Genomic DNA, 19,527 nt, shown 5'->3' on the forward strand with positions numbered 1-19,527 from the left:
ATCACATGGTCACTACTACCCAGGATACCCACTGCTTCCACCTCATATACCAGTTTTTCCTTGTTGGTGAGAATCAAGTCCAAGATAGCAGATCCCCTTGTTTTTCTCTCCACTTTCTGAAAAATGAAGTTGTCGGCAAGACAAATCAGGAATTTATCTGACCTTTTGCTTTTAGCAGAGTTGGACTTCCAACAGATGTCTGGGTAATTAAAATCTCCCATGGCCACTGTGTCCCTTTTCTTTGAGAACGTTGTAATCTGTTGTAGGAGTATCTCATTTAAGCCCTCTGCCTCTGCACAGGTGCAGCCAAATGGGACATTTACTTGCCATAGTAGAGCACTCCTCCATCGTTTTACCTAATTTTTATCTTGGGATTAGAAGTTCTGCCTAAAGCCTCTGCTCTCAACCTGTGGATCTTTGAAATAGACAACATCCTGGGGGGAGATACTGGTTTCCTGGGACTTGCAGCTTTAGAGAAAAAGAAACGGCAGAGATGGGAATATTTCTGTCTTTAGTAATTTGTGATGAGGAGTGAGAAGATACCTTTTTGGTGTAGTGGTTAAGTGTGTGGACTCCTATCTGGGAGAACTGGGTTTGATTCCCCACTCCTCCACTTGCACCTGCTGGAATGGCCTTGGGTTAGCCAGAGCTATTGCAGGAGCTGTCCTTGAAAGGGGATCTGCTATGAGAGCCCTCTCAGCCCCACCCACCTCACAGGGTGTCTGTTGTGGGAGGAGAAGACATAGGCGATTGTAAGCCGCTCTGAGTCTCTGATTCAAGGAGAAGGGCGGGTTATAAATCTGCAATTCTTCTTCTTCTGTGGCTACAGTGGTAAAAGTGAAATTGATTTTAGTATTCTGGGACCTGCTTTAAAGAGAAAGAATTGGAGGAGATGGAAATATTTTTGTCTTCAGCCTTTTTTGGCTCTGTGCATCTGTACATGGAGGGGAGAAATAAAGCTGGTTCCCCACTTATGAAAAGTGAGGTGTTTCCGCTGACCTGGACCCTACTTCAGTCAAACAAATGCTCCCATATTTTCAAGCCCGGGTACCCAAGAAGCCAGTATTTGCTCTAGATTGTGAGATGCTTTTGGCAATTCATGCTGGCTATCTTCTTTGTGTGTGGTGTAGTTCTTAAGAGTGTTGGTCCAAGACTGGGGAGACAAGTGTTCCAGTCCCCACGTCGCCATGAAGGACAGTATGTGAGCTTTGGCCACTCACCACTCTCAGCCTAACCTACCTCATAGGAAAATTGTGAGGAAAAGAGAGAGGGGAAGGAAGTATTTTCTTTCATACACAAATGAAATATTTAATTGTCTCAGTGAAAGAGTTCATGATATCTTTCTTCGACTGAGATTCAGCTATTATGAATGAAAAAATAATAATAGTTGATGGCATTTGTTTTTTGGAAATATACGTCATTTCATATTGAAATAATGTAAAATATAGATGACTTAGGAAGGACCTCGACTGCATTCAGTCCCGCCCCTTGTCATTAAAGAAGTCCACACCCCTGTCCCCACTCTATAGCTGACATTGCTAACCATGCATTGAACATATGAACATATGAAGCTGCCTTCTACTGAATCAGACCCTCGGTCCATCAAAGTCAGTATTGTCTACTCAGACTGGCAGCGGCTCTCCAGGGTCTCAAGCTGAGGTTTTTCACACCTATTTGCCTGGACCCTTTTTTGGAGATGCCGAGGATTGAACCTGGGACCTTCTGCTTCCCAAGCAGATGCTCTACCACTGAGCCACCATCCCTCCTACATATGAAGCTGCCTTATACTGAAAGACCCTCAGTCCATCAAAGTCACTATTGTCTACTCAGACTGGCAGCGGCTCTCCAGGGTCTCAAGCTGAGGTTTTTCACGCCTACTTGCCTGGACCCTTTTGAGTTGGAGATGCGGGGGATTGAACCTGGGACCTTCTGCTTCCCCAGCAGATGCTCTACCACTGAGCCACCATCCCTCCTACATATGAAGCTGCCTTATACTGAAAGACCCTCAGTCCATCAAAGTCACTATTGTCTACTCAGACTGGCAGCGGCTCTCCAGGGTCTCAAGCTGAGGTTTTTCACGCCTACTTGCCTGGACCCTTTTGAGTTGGAGATGCGGGGGATTGAACCTGGGACCTTCTGCTTCCCCAGCAGATGCTCTACCACTGAGCCACCATCCCTCCTACATATGAAGCTGCCTTATACTGAAAGACCCTCAGTCCATCAAAGTCACTATTGTCTACTCAGACTGGCAGCGGCTCTCCAGGGTCTCAAGCTGAGGTTTTTCATGCCTACTTGCCTGGACCCTTTTGAGTTGGAGATGCGGGGGATTGAACCTGGGACCTTCTGCTTCCCCAGCAGATGCTCTACCACTGAGCCACCATCCCTCCTACATATGAAGCTGCCTTATACTGAAAGACCCTCAGTCCATCAAAGTCACTATTGTCTACTCAGACTGGCAGCGGCTCTCCAGGGTCTCAAGCTGAGGTTTTTCACGCCTACTTGCCTGGACCCTTTTGAGTTGGAGATGCGGGGGATTGAACCTGGGACCTTCTGCTTCCCCAGCAGATGCTCTACCACTGAGCCACCATCCCTCCTACATATGAAGCTGCCTTATACTGAAAGACCCTCAGTCCATCAAAGTCACTATTGTCTATTCAGACTGGCAGCGGCTCTCCAGGGTCTCAAGCTGAGGTTTTTCACGCCTACTTGCCTGGACCCTTTTGAGTTGGAGATGCGGGGGATTGAACCTGGGACCTTCTGCTTCCCCAGCAGATGCTCTACCACTGAGCCACCGTCCCTTTCCCTTTCTGTCCGTGCCTGCTTCTGTGGCCAAAGCCTCGATTTATAATTAGAACTCATACTGCTCGCGGAATAAGCAGGGCGCTAAGCATCCAAAGAGGCGGGTTCTTTGCAACTTCTCCCGCAGGAATAAACCGCGCTGGCCTTTAAAGCGCGCCCGCTTATTATTGCCGCGGCTGCCTTTGAAACCCGCCGTCGCAATTCTTCGGGCCCGATTCCCGCGGTGCTTAAGCAGCGTGCCGGCAGCCTCGCCTCCCCTCCCCTCCCCGCACGGCCCGGCCCGGGGAGCGCCTTCCTGCAGCGCATCCATTGCATGTGCACGGCCTCAAGGAGCAGGCAGGCCGGCCGAGCAGCCAGCGCGCACGGAGGACGTCATGCGCTCGCCGTGCCCCGGAACCAGCCGGAGCGTTCCGCACCCAGGCGCTCCCCATAGGCCGCTGCAGGAGTCGGGCACGTGTGCGGGGTCAACTCCATGCGTCTCGCTTGCCGGGCCAACCTCCGGCTCTTCGCTGCTCTTGCTCAGCCGGCTGCGGGTAAGTCCCGCTCTGCCAGCGCCCTTGCAAAGGTCGCCCGGGTGGAGAGGAGGAGGAGGAGGAAGGGCCGCTGCCGCAGTCGCTCCCCCGAGCAGGCGCTTCGAGGGGGCACGAAAGCAGGCTGCAGTTGAAAGAGCTTTCCCTGCTCTTATGCTCTACGCTTTGCGCTGCGGCACTGTTGCAGCGGGTAGAGCATCTGTTTTGCACGCCCAAGGATTTTGGTTCAATCCTTCCCGGGCATCTGCACTTCGGGCATGTATGTAGACCGATATAGTCTTCACGGTTTGTGTTGCAATGCTGGGTAGCGCACCGCTAGTCTGCAGCTGGGCGTGCTGTGTGCCGCGGTACAAGCGGCCAGCTCAAGTGATAAAGGTGCCAAATGTATTACCGTAATTCTCTTGGGGTTTTCAGAAGAGGAAGATTGTGTGGTGTGGTGACGCCTGTTCACCAGCAGAGGGCACAGCGGTACAGTTGCTGTAGTATACTCAGGCGATTCCTGTGCTGTAATTTAGAAATGCTGCTGAAAACATCTTTTCCACATTTCTTCTGTAACTTAGAAAGCCATTGTCTCTCGTGACATGGTGTGTATGCACTATGTACACTGCTCTGTATGAATATGGTACACTGAGCTTTCATCCAGGGCCCTGGAGGTGCACAGTCTTGTCCTCTTACACTCTCCACCCCCCCTCCCTTTATCTCATGGCATATTTAAGTCTCAGAGCAGTTTACAATTGCCTTCCCTTCCTCTCCTCACAACAGACACCTGTGAAGTAGGTGGGGCTGAGAGAGCTCTTTTCAAGAACTGCTTGAGAGAACAGCTCTGAGAGAGTTATGACTAATCCAAGGTCACCTAGATGACTTCATGTGGAGAAGTGGAGAATCATACCCAGTTCTCCAGATTAGAGTCCTCCGCTCTTAACTACTACATCAAACTGGCAACCTAATAGTGTTATAATAGCTCAGCACAGAATATTGTGCTGAACAACTATAAGTTCTTCAGTAAACATGAATGTGGATTCTCGAGGGGCAAATAGGTTTCCTTTTTAAAATAATAATTTGTATTATTTTCTTAACAAAAAACCCCCAACACAATACTCAACAACTCTTGCACATTTTTTCCACAAGTACAAAGGCTTATTTAAGTTAACAATCAATAAAAAACAAAATCCATATACTGTTGAGGTATCTTACAATATCCAGAGGCTTCTTGTTGGCCTCTGTAAGCCACTGTTCTGGATGTCAAAGGTAAGTGGGACAGACAGATGAAGTCTTGTTAGTCTTAAGTATTTGAATCAACACATTGGGGACCCTCAGCCTTGTGGGACCCATAGAACATGTTGCCCCCACTCCCCTGTTTTCGTTGTGTATGTGTGTTGGAACACCTACAAGTTCAAGTGTGTTGGAATTACACTACAAGTTCGCATGTAGTGTAATTTTCACCCATAGCAAGTTTACGTCTTCCCGTCATCACCATATGTAAAACAACCCTTAATTTGCCAAGAGGTTAGTATTGTTTGGCAGGAGTAGTAAAGTATTATTAAGGAAAGAATTAGCCCACTGCCTTAAAAATAGAGACTGTGTAAGTATTTTTTTGAAATGGTTACAAAGAAGCAGAGACTGACGTGGGGGTTGGGTTGAACTGTTTATCACTATGGGTATTTTATTATTTACCTTTACCATTACACTTAATATTTTTCTGTTCTTCTCAAAGCTGTTAATTCCCTGCCTTTGCTGGGCAGTGCTGGGAGACTGAAGCTGCTGGCAACCGACCCCACGTTGAAAAAGTAAGTCACAGCGTTATCCTAAGAACACTGCCCTGGGAGTCAGCCCCATCAAATAGACCTGAGTGGGATTCTGAGTACATCTGCTTAGAATTGCTGTTCTTCAGCAGTTGCTTGGTATGTCTTAGTATGCCTTAGTATGACAGTGGGGATCCAAACTGGCTCACATCATTCTCCCTTTTCTCTATTTTATCCTGTTACATAGGTTAGACTGAGTGTGTGACTGGCCCAGGGTCATCCAGCAAGCATTCATGGCAGAGGGGTGATTCATACCGGGATCTCCCAGATGCTAGTCTGACCTTCTAACCATTGTACACTCGATCACTTCTTCACTAAAACATCCACATACCAGCTTTGTATGTTGGTAAAATGCAGGGCTTTTAAAATGGATTTTAAAAGCCACCTTGGGAATAATATATAGTAAAATGATGGGAAATAAACCTTCAGAAGAATTCAGGAACGTAATAATAAATAAGGAGAGAGACCTTCTTAGCTATCGGTAACAAAACCAGCACAATAAAAGGATTTGATGATGATAAAGCAGAAATAACTTAAAAACCCCAGATAAAACGTTTGTAGAAAGATCAGAAGCAGAAATGTTTTAAAAGTACCCCCAGACTGTATTGCTTCAAATTGTGCGTGGCGGATTGTCTGACAGCAAGGTAATGTTTAGGAGAGAAATCTGCTGCATGGAGAGAGTCTGAGAGCATTCTGACTTAGCCATCTTGCTGGCATGTCAGTTTCCTGTGTGTAAATGGGGGCAGAGTAATCATGCAGTCCTCCTTGGTGTATTCTGGAGTGGTACAGTCCAAGAGCAGCTCTACTACATCACAGGTTATTTTGTCTTATACTGGTCTTTAGCCATTTGTATGTCTAACTGGCCAGTGGCATTTTCACAGAAAAATAACCAGAAGAATTAATACAGAACTGGAGACAACCCCAGAAGAGTTAGAAGAGTTAGCTGGAAGAATGCTGAGAATCCTGAGGGAGTGGAGCAACCTCTTGCTTTCTTGTGTTTTTTTTTAAGATAGCACATATGTATCTCATGGTTGGTTTGCTGTTAGAGTGCTGGAAAAAGGCCCAAATGTTCAAGTTCCCATTCTGCCGCAAAGCTCACTGGGTTGGTGCCATCTGCTTCCTCTCAGTCTAACTCATCTATCTTGTTGGTTTAGAGGATACCACTCTGACCTCCTTGAAGGGTGGGATAAAAACAGGATAGATAGCTGGGACCCAAGTGGCTATGCAGGAAATCTGTTTGCTAATAGTAGGGAACCTAAGACTTTTCCTTCAGAAAGCTGCCCCTGTGCCACCTGATATACTGCATCCAAAATTATGGGGAACTGAGCTTGTTTCCACATGTCATTGCATAGTATGTTATCATTACACAGTTGAAATAATCTGCAACTGGATTTTAAAGAGGTGTGTGGTTGGCTATAGTGCCGTGATAGGGCATTACCCATCCATGCATGAGTGCAGCCTTGATCTGTAAAGCAGAGCAGCATGTATCAGGAATGTGTATGTGAATGTGGGAGAAATATCCTCAAACTCATTTCACATGGCAATGTTTGTGCATGCTCTGATGTAATAGAAGGCTGCTTTCATTCTTACGTTAAATATGTAGTCATGTGTCCACCTGGTTTCTGTTGTGATGGCACCTCTCAGGAGGTGGAATTTATTTTTCAGTACAAAAAAAAAAATTAAGAGCCCCATGGCGCAGAGTGGTAAAGCTACAGTATTGCTGTCGGAGCCCTCAGCTCACAACCTGAATTCAATCCCAGTGGAAGCTGGTTCAGGTAGCCTGCTCCAGGTTGATTCAGCCTTCCATCCCTCCGAGGTCGGTAAAATGAGTACCCAGCTTGCTGGGCGGAAAGTGTAGATGACTGGGGAAGGCAATGGCAAACCACCTCATAAAAAGTCTGCTGTGAAAACGTTATGAAAGCAACGTCACCCCACAGGGGACTACCTTTTTAATTTAAAAATTATGTTAATATTAACCAATAAAAATTTGTCTATAGCCCCAGTATTTCCCTTCCATAAAAGCTACTTTTTGTTGGTGGTTGTTGTTGGGGGATTTCTATTGTACCCCCAGCAATATAAAACACCAAAATCAAAACCCTTCAGGAACTAAAACAATCTGCAGTTATCAGAAGGCTAATACATACCCACTAATAAGTGTTAAGATCTCATAGATACACTTTATATGACTCTAGGCTTCTCAAAGCAAAAACAGTTTATTTGACTCAAAGTTTCTCTTTAGACAGAAGGCAAACAGTTTAGATACCATTAGTACATTTCAGTTTCTTCTTTAAACAGAAAGCTTTGGATATATGGATAGAAAGACAGAACAGAGATTACATTAGTACAGTTGCTCTTACAGTTCCTTTAGACTTAAGAACACTCCTTTAGAAGCCTTAAAATATATGGACAGAAAGGCAGAACAGAAAACCGTTTACACAGAGCATAAAGCATACAATACTAAAAATCTAAGTCCCAACAGGACTTGGCCTTATTAGTCTACATTTTCCCATTTAAAATCTAAGTTCCAAATCCCATTCTATCAGAGCTATGCTCTGTGTTCAATGTTTGAGGCCTCAAAGAGGTCCCTGCCTCTGATACAGTCTGCAGCTTCTGCTCAAAAGTGGAGGGCTTATAAAGACTTCAACCCATCTCTTTATCAGATCTACTGGGTCACACTGCACCCCAGCTGTGTTTCTGACGTCAGCCAACTGTAGCTAACTCAAAACAATCATGGCTGAGATTGTCCTTAGTTCACTTCAACCTTTCACCTTTCACCCACTGCCTCCTCCATCTTGTTTCCTCCTTGCCATATAAGGATTTTTACCATATATGGTCCTCCCTGTATGATAGTGCTGAGTAGCTTAGAGCTCTGGTGGCCAAGTTCATAACTGCAGTCAAAGCTCATAGAGAAATATAGGGCCTTTTCACACTTACCAGTGGAAACCGGAAGGGAGTCGGTATTGTGCTGCCTTGCAGTAATCCGAGACAGGGATGGGAGTTTTCAGACACATGGTTTTTGTCCCAGTAGGGTTCCGTGATTGAAGCAAGCCATTTCACACTGTTCCGCTTTTATCTCGCTTCCACCAGCGCCAGCCGTTTTCGCCTGCTGGCGCGCGATCTCCGGCTTTTTTTGGGGAATGTTGGGCAAAGATCGCTATAGTGCTATAGCTCTATAGCGACGTATCACAACAGCACCACCATAGAGATGGCTAGGCTCCATTGAGATAAGTTACCAAGTTTCAGCGGCGGCAATCTCTGGCATCTTAATGGAACCCAGGCACCCCTATGGTGATGCTGTTGTGATACGTCGCTATAGCAATCTTAGCCGGACGTTAAAAAAAAAAAAAGCCGGAGATCGTGTGCCGGCGGGCGAAAAAGGGCACGAAAACTGCTCCCGGATTAGATACTGGACATTTCCCACAGCGCCCCATACCAATTTCAACCCGGAAGGAGGGGTTGAAAACTGGAAGAAGCTGCTCTTTGTTAGTAACAACTCAGGCATGCCTCACTCCCAGGACAGCCGCGGGACTGTGTGAAAAGGTGACAGTATTCCGGTAGCAGCCAGTTACTGAGTCGGGTCTGTCTGAAATGCCAGCAGAAACCCGTTACTGTTCAGTAACTGACCAGCTTCCATACCGGAATACATAGGCTGTGTGAAAAAGTTCATAGAGGCTTCTAAAGTGTTTGAAGAGCTTAGTGCTCATTTCATAAGAGAATGGCTACTTTCAGAAAGAGTTCCTATAGCCAGTTTCATAAAGAGTATGTTTAAGATCATAAAGAGGGCCAACCCAAAATAAATTCCTCCACAGTGGTCCTTTACAGTCTTTCATAAAGATGATATATAACAGCATAAAATATGGGGAACCCCTGCAGTTTGTTGTTTAGTTCTCTTTCTCCCTTTTCAGAACTGTGTATTACACTTCTTTACAAATGGAAGCCGGGGAAATGGATACCTTATCTCTGAAGCGTCCTCTTTCTGAGGAGGATAAGGCAAGTGCTGATGAAAATAAAAGGCAAAAGTTTTCAGAAGAACCCCTCAAAGGAAGAGAGAATCCTGACCCTATTATAGTTCAAGGAGAGCTGGAGTCACCTGGGATACCTGCATTCAAGGACACAAAAAATGAAAGCATCCCAGTTGAGAAAAGCACAGAGCAAGGTGAAGAAGAAGAGCTGGAAGGGAGTGATGAAGGAGACCCAGAGAGTTTTGCAGACATGATGAAGCATGGCCTGACCGAATTCGATGTTGGTATCACCAAGTTTGTCAGTTCTCACAAGGGCTTTTCAGGAATCTTAAAAGAAAGGTAACTGCAAATGTTTTAGTAACTAATCCCATGGATTGGCTTCGGAACAAAGAACTGTGCCATTTAAGCTGGAGCAGGATCCTGTATGTAAAAAAATGCTGAACTAGCTAGCTCTTCTGCTTACATTTTCTTTGCTTCTTATATGATCATAAAGCTCAAATAAGCTTTATTTGAGCTTTATGAGAGCCAGTCTGATGCAGTGGCTAAGTGCGCGGACTCTTATCTGAGAGAACTGGGTTTGATTCCCCACTCTTACATTTGCAGCTGCTGGAATGGCCTTGGGTCAACCATAGCTCTCATAGGAGTTGTCCTTGAAAGGACAGCTGCTGTGAGAGCTCTCTCAGCCCCACCTACCTCACAGGGTGTCTTGGGGGGGAAGGTAAAGGAGATTGTGACCACTCTGAGATTCAGAGTATAGGGCGGGATATAAATCCAATACCATCATCTTTTTCCTGGAGGTCCAACAAACAGGGCACAGAGGCCAGAGCCTACTTCCCTTGATGTTGTCTCCTAGCACTGGTATCTAGAGGTCTACTGCTACTGAATGTGAAGGTTCTCTTTAATCACCATGGCTAGTAGCCACTGAAAGACCTCTCCTCCATGAACCTGTCAAACTCCTTTTCAAAGCTATTTATGCTTGTGGCCATCAGTACATCCACTGGCCGTGAATCCCGCAATTACTTGTTGAGTAAAGAATTGTGTCCTTTTATCTGCTCTGTCTCTATTGCTCATCAACTTCTTTGGGTACCCCTGAGTTCTATAGTATTATGGGAGAAGAAGAAAAAGCTTCTTTTGTCCGTTTTCTCTGCCTCATGCTCACTGCTACTGCTTTTTTCCTATAAACATATCCTTTCTATGATTATTGTGGTGTAAAGCAGCCCAAGGTGAGTGGGGTAAATGCTGCTCTCTCAATAGCAGTGGAGCTGTCTTGGCATATACTGTACTCTTCTGTGTTAAGCAAAAATGGTGGGGACACATCAGCCCTCCATGTCAAAGGCAGTGTATAGGCTGGTTGCCCCTTTCTGAATTGAATCCTCTTAGCTGCTGCTGCTGCTCCTTCCAATTAGTTTGCATTCATCCTATAAAACAAAAACTTGTATTCTTTCTTGTTCTTGGACTTTGCAAAATCCTACTATAGTTATCAAACCTGTAGAGTTCAAGGAACTGTATTGAACAATTTATCTACCAGTCTCTGTACAACTTAGAAAGATTCAACCGATCCTTGGAATTTAATTTGCATAAATGATTATTATATATATATTCCTTCCAAAATGATTTATATTTACCTGTCTGAAAAACTAGGAAATATCTGCTGGTTTCTGTTTACAGATTTTAGAGTCCAAATTAGCAAGATGGGTTCTTTTTTTAAAAAAAACCTATGCAGAAAACATGGCATAGCTCTATTGAGAAACCTTACCGAATGAGTTATGGGGCCATCCTGAGCATGTACACTCAGAAGTAAACCCCATTTAATTAAATGGGATTTAGTAAGTGTCTTTAGGATTGCAGTCTTAGTTTCCATAGAACTGAGCTAGAAACTGATTTGGGAACTGTACTCTGTATGAAGGCCGAGAAAAAAAACCTGGACATTTTTGAGAGAAAACCCACATTCCCCCCTGCCGAGGATGCCTCCTCCCCAGTTTTTCCAATGGCTATCTTGAGGAGCACTGAAAAAACTCCAATGAAATATTATCTCTATTAGAATGAATGATATGCTTCTTAAGGCAAGATTTTCCATGGCTTCCAAATTTCTGGAATTTTTATGTCTCCTTGCATGATCTGTCATGGTGCCTATGTAACTGCTAACAGCAGGAAAAGAGGGGGGATTATTCCAAGAGATTTCCAGGGCTGGTTCCCAGTGCCCAAGCTGTAGCTTGTAGTTAGCCAAGGGTATCTCAGTACTGGGTCCTGCTTCTAGTTTAATCAGTGCTCCTGTACATCATTTACAAATTATACGCCATTTGCCAAGAGAGGCAGAAAAACAGAGAGGTTTCACTTTTTTAGATTATGATTTTTATTCTGTGTGCTTTTAAATCTGTGCTTTTGAACTCAAATGTGTTTTAATCTGGGTATTTAAAAAAACCCTTGTTAATGGTGCCCTTCTATCAAGTCACAGAGTTGTTAGGCACCTTGAGTCTGATGGGATATAAATGTTTTGAATAAATAAATGATTCAGAAGGGTTAAAAACCAAAATGTTGAGGGGGTCATTTTTTTATGTTCCTTAATCAACATGTTAGGAAATGAACAAACAGAAAAGGTTTGTAGTGTGAAAGAACAGGTCTGATCGATCTCAGCTTAAACACAAGTGTGCATTTAGGACATGTGTCTGAAGGGGGAATGCCATGTCAAAAATGGCTGTAGAACTCTGTTAACCTATTTGTCTTGTTTATTAGATACTCCGATTTTGTTGTTCATGAGATAGGAAAAGATGGCTGTGTCATTCATTTAGATGACTTCTCTGTGCCAGTAGTTGATGAGGTAACTTTCTTCCCTTCACACAGCCTTCATACCTAATTAAAGTTTTTAAATTAAATGTGGTGTGTATGTGCAGGTTTATCTTACATCCTGTCATGTGTCATATTTATTTATTAGGATCCACCTGAAGAGATCTTTGCTGTGTTGTCAGCTGAAGAGAAGCAGCAGCTAGAGAACCTTCAGCTTTTTAAGAATAAAGAAGGCAGCGTTGCCATTGAGGTAAACTGTCTCAACAATGCACAAGAGTAAACAGAGGGACCGATTTCGCACTCACCTTACTCCACCCTCATGTCCATCTTCTCTGCGCGGCGTCCCTCCAATTTCCCACTATTTGCATTGGGGCTGCAGCAAACATCGCGGTTTTCGCGCAGCAAACGGAAACTGGTTTTTAGCGGTTTCTATTTGCTGCGCAAAAAGCACGATGTTTGCTGCAGCCCCGACACAAATAGTGGGAAATCGGGAGGATGCCGTGCGGAGAAGACAGACGTGAGGGCGGAGTAAGGTGAGTGTGAAATCGGTCTAAGCCTCATCACTTGCTGTTCTTGTGCATTGGCTTGATTGACTGCTGGGTACAAAGGTAACACGTATAAAATAAATCAATACAATTTTTGCCTAGACTGTATCAGTTCATGCTTCAGGTGAGGACTTACAGGTCTGAATGCTCCTCAGACACCTCGCCCACCCCCTTTGAGTGTTGGCACATCTGTTGGCTCCATCCATTTTAACTTCCCAGTCTGCCCTGTTTTGGGGACAGAAACAAAATAATGACCATTCTCCTTTTCAGAATATGAAAGCCAAAAGATGCTCTTATGTTTCTCAGCATTAAATAAGCAAATATGAATCACAGAATCGTAGAGTTGGAAGGGACCTCCAGGGCCATCTAGTCCAACTCTTGTAAGCCGCCCTGAGCCTGCTTCGGCGGGGAGGGCGGGGCATAAATAAAAACTTATTATTATTATAACTCCCTGCACGATGCAGGAAATTCACAAATACCTAGCCCCACACCCCCAGTGACCCCTGTTCTATGCTCAGAAGATGGCAAAAAACCTTCCAGGATCCCTGGCCAAACTGGCCTGGCAAAAATTGCTTCCTGACCCCAAAGTGGCCCCAGAGTGGCAACTGGCATTTCCTTGGGTGTGTAAGAAGGGCCCACGAAAACTAAGCACTGATGCAACCCTTCCTGCCTTTCCCTCTCAGAATTTGCCTAACTTCACAGAATCAGCATTGCTGTCAAACCATCTAGTCTTTGTTTAAAATCCTCCAAAGAAGGAGAGTCCACCATCTCCCAAGGAAGCCTGTTCCACTGAGGAACTGCTCTGTCAGGAAGTTCTTCCTAGTGTTTAGCTGAAAACTCTTTTGATTTAATTTTATCCCAACCTTCTGGGGCAACAGGAAACAACTCCACACCATCCGCTATATGACAGCACTTTAAGTACATGAAGATGATAATCATATCGCATCTCAGTCATCTCTCCAAGCTAAACATACTGAGCTCTTTCAACCTTTCCTCATAGGACTTGGTCTCTAGACCCCTCATATTTGTTGCCTTCCTCCGGACATGTTCCAATTTGTCTATATTCCTTTTAAATTGTGGTGCCCAAAACTGAACATATTACTCTAGGTGAAGTATAACTAGAGCAGAGTAAAGCAATATAATCATGTCCCATTACCTGGAAAATATACTTCTAAAGATTCCTGCTGGATCTTATCAGTGATCTGTCAATGATCAGTACAATCAGTGATCTGTCTAGTCCAGCATCCAGTTACACATTCCTCCCTTGATGATCCTATAAAAAATTTAAATTGCTAAGTAACCAGGCAAAACCTGTCCTGTGTGGAATATTTTTTAATCTGTATTTTTTTTGGTTCAGGTCTAGTGGACCTGGAAAAAAATAGGGATTTCTGAAAAATCCTGGATCCCAATACTGGTGCAGTATTTTTCTGGTCTGGTAGACCTGAGAAGAAAAAATACCATTTTTTTAAAAAAAGCCAGCCTTATCCTGGGGCTGACTTGGCTTCTTCTGCAGCCTGATTTAAACTGAGCTGCTGGGAACAGCCTGCTCCCCACCAACACAACTGATCCTTGGTCTGTCTTCTGCAGTCCTTTTAAACTTTAAAGGGACTGCAGTAGAACCCCAGGAGCAATTTGCTCCCTCCTCTCTGCTGTTTTCAGATCTACCCGGTAGTTCCCAAATACATCCAGGATTTTTTTGGGATCTCCCGCCCCCCTGGTTTTCCTGCAAAAATCTGGATATATCTGGGGTGCCAAAATCTACTTGAAAAACACTGGTCAGTTATTTTTCAGGTAGATTTTCGGCTCAAGTAGATCCAAATGCATACCCCTAGCCCTGTCCCTTTAATAAAGGTTACTGTTATTTTTAACTTTATTTATAGCCCACCTTTCTCACTGAGGCTCAAAGGGGATTACAAAAGAATGATAAAAAAAACCCAGTCAACTGGCAAAGATCTCTAATAAAACACTTCAGTGGGTCTAGGAGTGAAGTACTGGAAAACAATGCAAACAAACAAAAAAACACCCCTTTTTACAGCAACAAATGCCATGGATAACAGTGCTCAGAAGGCCACCGGTGGCATGTCAGATATCCACATGTGGCTTCCGAGGCACCAAGTATCACTAGTTGTACCATACTGAAGAGAAAGTTACAAAAGAAGACGACACTGACTGGCAGTAAAAAGGAGGATATGTACAGTGAACATTGCAGTTCAATACACTTCCTTACAGAAGCAACCTCCTGAATTGATATACTATTGTTTATAGAAGTGCATTCCTGAACACATTTGTACAGTCTACAAAATGTAATTAAATAGGCAGTTGAAGCTTTTCATGGCATAGAGATAAATAGCATCACCTGATCATTGATGCAGCTGAAACTCAATGAAACTGATATAGGGACAGGTAGGAGGATTGGTTTAAAAGCTGGCAACCACATCACCAGCAGTTTCCAGTGAATCCACAAGTGCTCCTTCAGTTGGGCTTGGTGTTTGAAATATTTTCTGCCTTAGAATTTTGCAGCCAAGAAGCATTAATGTTGCATCTGGGCTTGCTTATTGGCTGCCTAGTTGGATTTGTTTCAGATTTTCTGCACAAGATGTATAGTGCTGCTTTATGAAGATAAATTGTGACAAACATCAAAGCTTTGCCTGCATTCTTATTTTTAAAACAATACTGTTGTTTAGGTCATTGAAGACACTAAGGAAAAAAGAACGGTGATTCATCAGGCTGTGAAATCCCTGTTTCCAGGACTAGAGACTAAAACAGAAGACAGGGATGGGAAAAAATACATTGTTGCTTACCACACTGCTGGGAAAAAGGCACTTGCAAGTGAGTTCAATTGCTTTTACTTCAGAAATGAAAATCAGAAGTTGTTCTGTAGTGCACTGAGATCCTCACAACCACAGCGCCTGTGAAAGTTGAGTCTGTTGTGGGAGGAGGGAGTCCTAGAAGAGCTTTAAAATCCCTTTTGGCTTTGTCTTGCACAGTGCAAAGGACCAATTTAGTGTTGTTTTTATTAACATGATGGAGAGATCATTAAGCAAGTAATTGCCATTTGTAGTCCAACTTGTTAAAATCCTTTGGCCCATGATGGAAAAATGACAGTTCAGTGTAAGTTTGCATATGAAGGAGCTAAAATAGAAATGTGTGTAGTCACAGAACAGAAAGCTTTCAATCAAGTTCTATCTGTATATTGTCATTCAACTTGTAGCTTTATATTAATGAAAATACAGTAAATTTATAAAGTATTAAATGAATTGCAGAAATTACATGATCAACCTACACAAATTACTTTTCATTATTGCTCACCAGTATGTGTGGTGAAGTTATCAATTAAAAAAGGATTAACCTTTTCATATGGAATAGCTAATTCTGAATCTGATGTTTAGGTTAAGACAAAATTATTGGCTTAAAAGTGTAGGCTACATACCTGACGGTGTTTCAAACATGTTGGAGAAGTGTCCTTTGAAAGAGCTTAAAAGCAATCTCAGTGAAAGTTCTTTAATTTTTTTAGACCATTTGAAAGTAGGGATGGGCATGAACCAAAATTAATGCCTAATCAGGTTGGTTCATGCTTCAGAAAGTAGAGGCTTGGGGGAATGTGTCTCTTCCCCATTATCTGCCCATGAACCTTTATGAGGTTCTAGTGGGCTACAAAGGCATTTAAATACCTTTAGAGCTTACTTTTTGGCTTGGTGGCTGAGCCAGAAGTGAGCTTTGAAGGCAGTTAAATGCCATTGGAGACCACCACTGGCCCATGGCCTCAATCTGAATGAACTCCAAAGACATTTAAATAAAGGCCTTTGGAGCTCAGTCAGGTTGGGCCGCCTGACTTGACAGAGCTCTAGGAATGAGCTCTGAAAGTATTTATGCCTTCAGAGCCCACTTACAGGTTTGTTATAAAAGCCTTCAGAACTTACTCTGAGAGAGAGCTCAGTTGAATTGGGGTGCCTGACTCAACTGAGCTTCAAGGATGAGCTCCAAAAGCCTTTAAAGGCCTTTCAAGCTCACATTCAGAGTTCAGTCAGGCTGGTCTGACCTAGAGGTGGGCTACAAAGGTATTTAAATGCCTTCAGGGCTGGTTGGGCGGTTCAACTCAGAAGTGGGCTTCAAAGGCATTTAAATGCCTTTGGAGCTTACTTCTGGGTCCCCTTCCCCCAAATTTCCCAAAGTACAAACCAATTTCTGCAATGGAGAAGTTTGTGAAATTTGTATTAAACTCCTGAAGCATGAACCTCCACAAACTTCATTTTTTCCAGATTGTGCCCGTCCCTATTTGCAAGTAATGGTAGTGAGTGCCACTTGATACTATAATGCTAAATTGTTTACATGAGTGTTATCTGCATTCAAGAGTAAGTGTGGGCAGCTGGTCCAACATTTCTGCGGCCTTGTTCTCATGTTCCCATGAAAACATCAGCAGTTTGTCTGTGAAGGGGATCAGCCCATGGCAGCTACAACCATCAGTGCTTCTAGCACCATTCCAGTAAATAGCCAGAGGATGAAAGACTGCAGTAGACTGCTCCAAAGCACTGTAGCATGGAAATTAAGGCAATGAATGCTGGAAGTTCTTATAGACTTAAAAAAAAATTAAGTATCCAAATCTTACCAGGAAAAGATGGGAAAGTCTTTCTCGCATAGCAGCCAATCTGAATTGTGGGGCCTTTAATTCTCTTGAGTGACGGTCACCAGCCAGCTGCCAGAAGCAAAAGCCATTGAAAGGATGCTAGGCTGCCTGCTGCCCTGATTTGGGTGGCCCAGGCTTGTCAGATCTTGGAATCTAAGTGGGGTCAGCAATGGTTAGTGCTTGGATGGAGGGGAGGGTCTACTAAGCATACCCAGGGTTGCTTCCTGGAGGCAGACATTGGCAAACGTTCACCTCTTGCCTTGAAAATCCTACAGGGTCACCATAAATCCGTTGTGAGTTAGTAACAGTTTCTGCCAACAGGCTGAGGGCTCCATTGACCACATTTTCACATATAAGTAGCTCTGGTACCTTGTTAGAGAGGAGGGGGTTTCCTTCTTCCCCCGTTGCCAAATATTATCGAACTGTAAATGGTATTGGGTTTTATTCAGTCAATATACTTCCTGGTTGGCCTTTTGACTGCTCATCACAGAGGCCATAACTTCCCTCTTTCCATCTAGCTGAGTTCAGCTGGATGGGAGGGTTGGGCTTGAAGCTTCTTCTTTGGCCAACATTGCCACTGACCAGAAGAAAAGTTCTCACTTCTCTTGTAATGTTTTCGCCAGCTGGGGATCAACATTATTGTCTAACAATGTCTGCAGAGACTCAATTGTTGGGTAGAAACTATTGGGAATCCTAACTTAGCTGGTCTGATGGCTTTGAAATATTGCCCAGATCAGCAATGTTCTGCTTCCTTGCTTAGCTTAAAACAAACTGACAAACCTGGAAACCAGACAAACCTGTTTTGAACTGCAGCTGTCTATTGTTTATTCATGTTAGTATGATGTAAAAACAATGTTTCAAAATGTATTGAAAACTATAATTGTGTGTATGTAATTGCAGTGTGTGTATATAAAGATGATCCACGTTTGCATGCATTATGCATGGTGCATGCATGTTTAGCAGGTCGAAAAGAAATTTTCAGAAAACCCATGCGCTCCATCTTTTCCTGCTCAGCTGTTCTAGAAAAATGCATGTGTTGGGTTATCAGATGACTTTTCTAAACTGTTAATGTAAGAATATGAACATAGGAGGGAGGGTAGAAAACTTTATGGGGTCTTTCAGAATGTCTGCATTTTTTAGAAATAGAATTTGAGTGATAAAGCTATTCATTGCATATGATCTGCATTCCTCATAATATGTACGTATTTGCAGGATTGGTTGGTTTTAAACTGTGACTGGAGTTGGGTGAGGGATGGCATGCAACAGTCTGTCTGCCACAAACCCTGCATCCCAGTTAGTTAGGCTCCCAGGTTTGAACTGGGCTTATAACCTGATTCTGTTCTGAACACCTGAACAATTCTACCCATGATTTTTTCTCAGGTCTCTGCATCACAATTCTCATGTAGTTTGTTACAGCTGTAGCTGAAAGCTGCCATTTGTTCACATCCTCTGCATGATTCCATCACATAGCTTCCAGAAAGAGATGTCAGCCACTCCATTAACTGTGGCTGCTCCATTAACTGCTGTAGATATGTACTGGCATGAAGTGTGATCTAACCAATAAGTGTGCATGCTTCCATCTGAAGCACTTTGGTAGCTCAAGAACAAAATAAATAAACATTGCTCTCTTATGCTCTTTACTCTATGCATGGGATCAGAGGTCAGAACTTCAACAGGTAAGCAGTGTTGGCATTTCATGTTTGGAGGAAATGAAATGCCTCTCCAATGGACAATGATTCAGACCAGCTAATAGTGAAGAACTTAGAAGAACTAACAGGGAGGACACACTTGGGGAGCCCAGTCTTATTTATTTACTCAGATGTAAATTTTAATGTGCTCAATGAAGCCTCCTTCTAAGTAACTGCGTAAGGATGCAATTATAACATAAACTAAGCTGCGATAGAGAATCGAATTTCACATTGATCTCTAATTATGATCATTTAACAGTAAAGACAGATAGCCTCTTAAGATTCCTGGTGGTATGAAATTCTTACAGCTTCTTTAATGAAATAGCCAAAGGCCTTGGGAATTAATCCAAATTCTCCAGCTCTGAATTGCTTGTGGATTATATCCGAGGACCATTGTCTCTAATTGTAAACCTCCTAAAATCATTCTCTGTGCAAGATGTACAGAGGAACAGAAGACGGAGGAACAGAAGACGGAGCTCAAAGCCAGGTAAAAATAATTTCACATGTTCTGAATGAAACTGCTGAGACCAGATGCAACACAGTGCCATCCTGAGCAGAGTGGAACTTCTGAGCCCATTAACTAACAGATTTAGCTGTGTGTAACTCTGTTTAGGATTGCCCTGTTAACCATGGTTAATGTGAAATTATGGCTTGCAAACCTGCTTACACAGTGGTTTCGCACACTGTTTTGAGACCAGCCTTTATTCAGATGAAGCCAAGCAGGTGAGGAAAGTATAAAGAATAACTGTTGTTTCTTTATCACCACTCTCGCTGGGCTCCTGTTTTGGGACAT

The 19,527-nt window shown here is 43.5% G+C and overlaps 1 protein-coding gene across 2 annotated transcripts in view; it reads left to right on the top strand.

Annotated features, from left to right (window-relative positions):
• The first annotated feature begins 3,197 nt into the window (after positions 1-3,197).
• PUS7 (pseudouridine synthase 7) overlaps positions 3,198-19,527 on the top strand; it is a 52,560-nt gene continuing 36,230 nt past the window's right edge. The window contains exons 1-7 of one of the 2 annotated variants that reach the window (XM_060244713.1): positions 3,198-3,332; positions 5,044-5,116; positions 9,037-9,432; positions 11,827-11,911; positions 12,026-12,127; positions 15,107-15,251; positions 18,705-18,722. In XM_060244713.1, coding sequence (XP_060100696.1) covers positions 3,272-3,332; positions 5,044-5,116; positions 9,037-9,432; positions 11,827-11,911; positions 12,026-12,127; positions 15,107-15,251; positions 18,705-18,722 — 880 coding nt within the window. In that variant the 5' untranslated portion in view covers positions 3,198-3,271. The remainder of the gene's footprint in view (positions 3,333-5,043; positions 5,117-9,036; positions 9,433-11,826; positions 11,912-12,025; positions 12,128-15,106; positions 15,252-18,704; positions 18,723-19,527) is intronic. The other variant, XM_060244714.1, reaches the window with a different exon arrangement.

The sequence above is a fragment of the Heteronotia binoei genome, chromosome 8 (assembly GCF_032191835.1).
Source record: "Heteronotia binoei isolate CCM8104 ecotype False Entrance Well chromosome 8, APGP_CSIRO_Hbin_v1, whole genome shotgun sequence".
Classification (NCBI taxonomy): domain Eukaryota; kingdom Metazoa; phylum Chordata; class Lepidosauria; order Squamata; family Gekkonidae; genus Heteronotia; species Heteronotia binoei.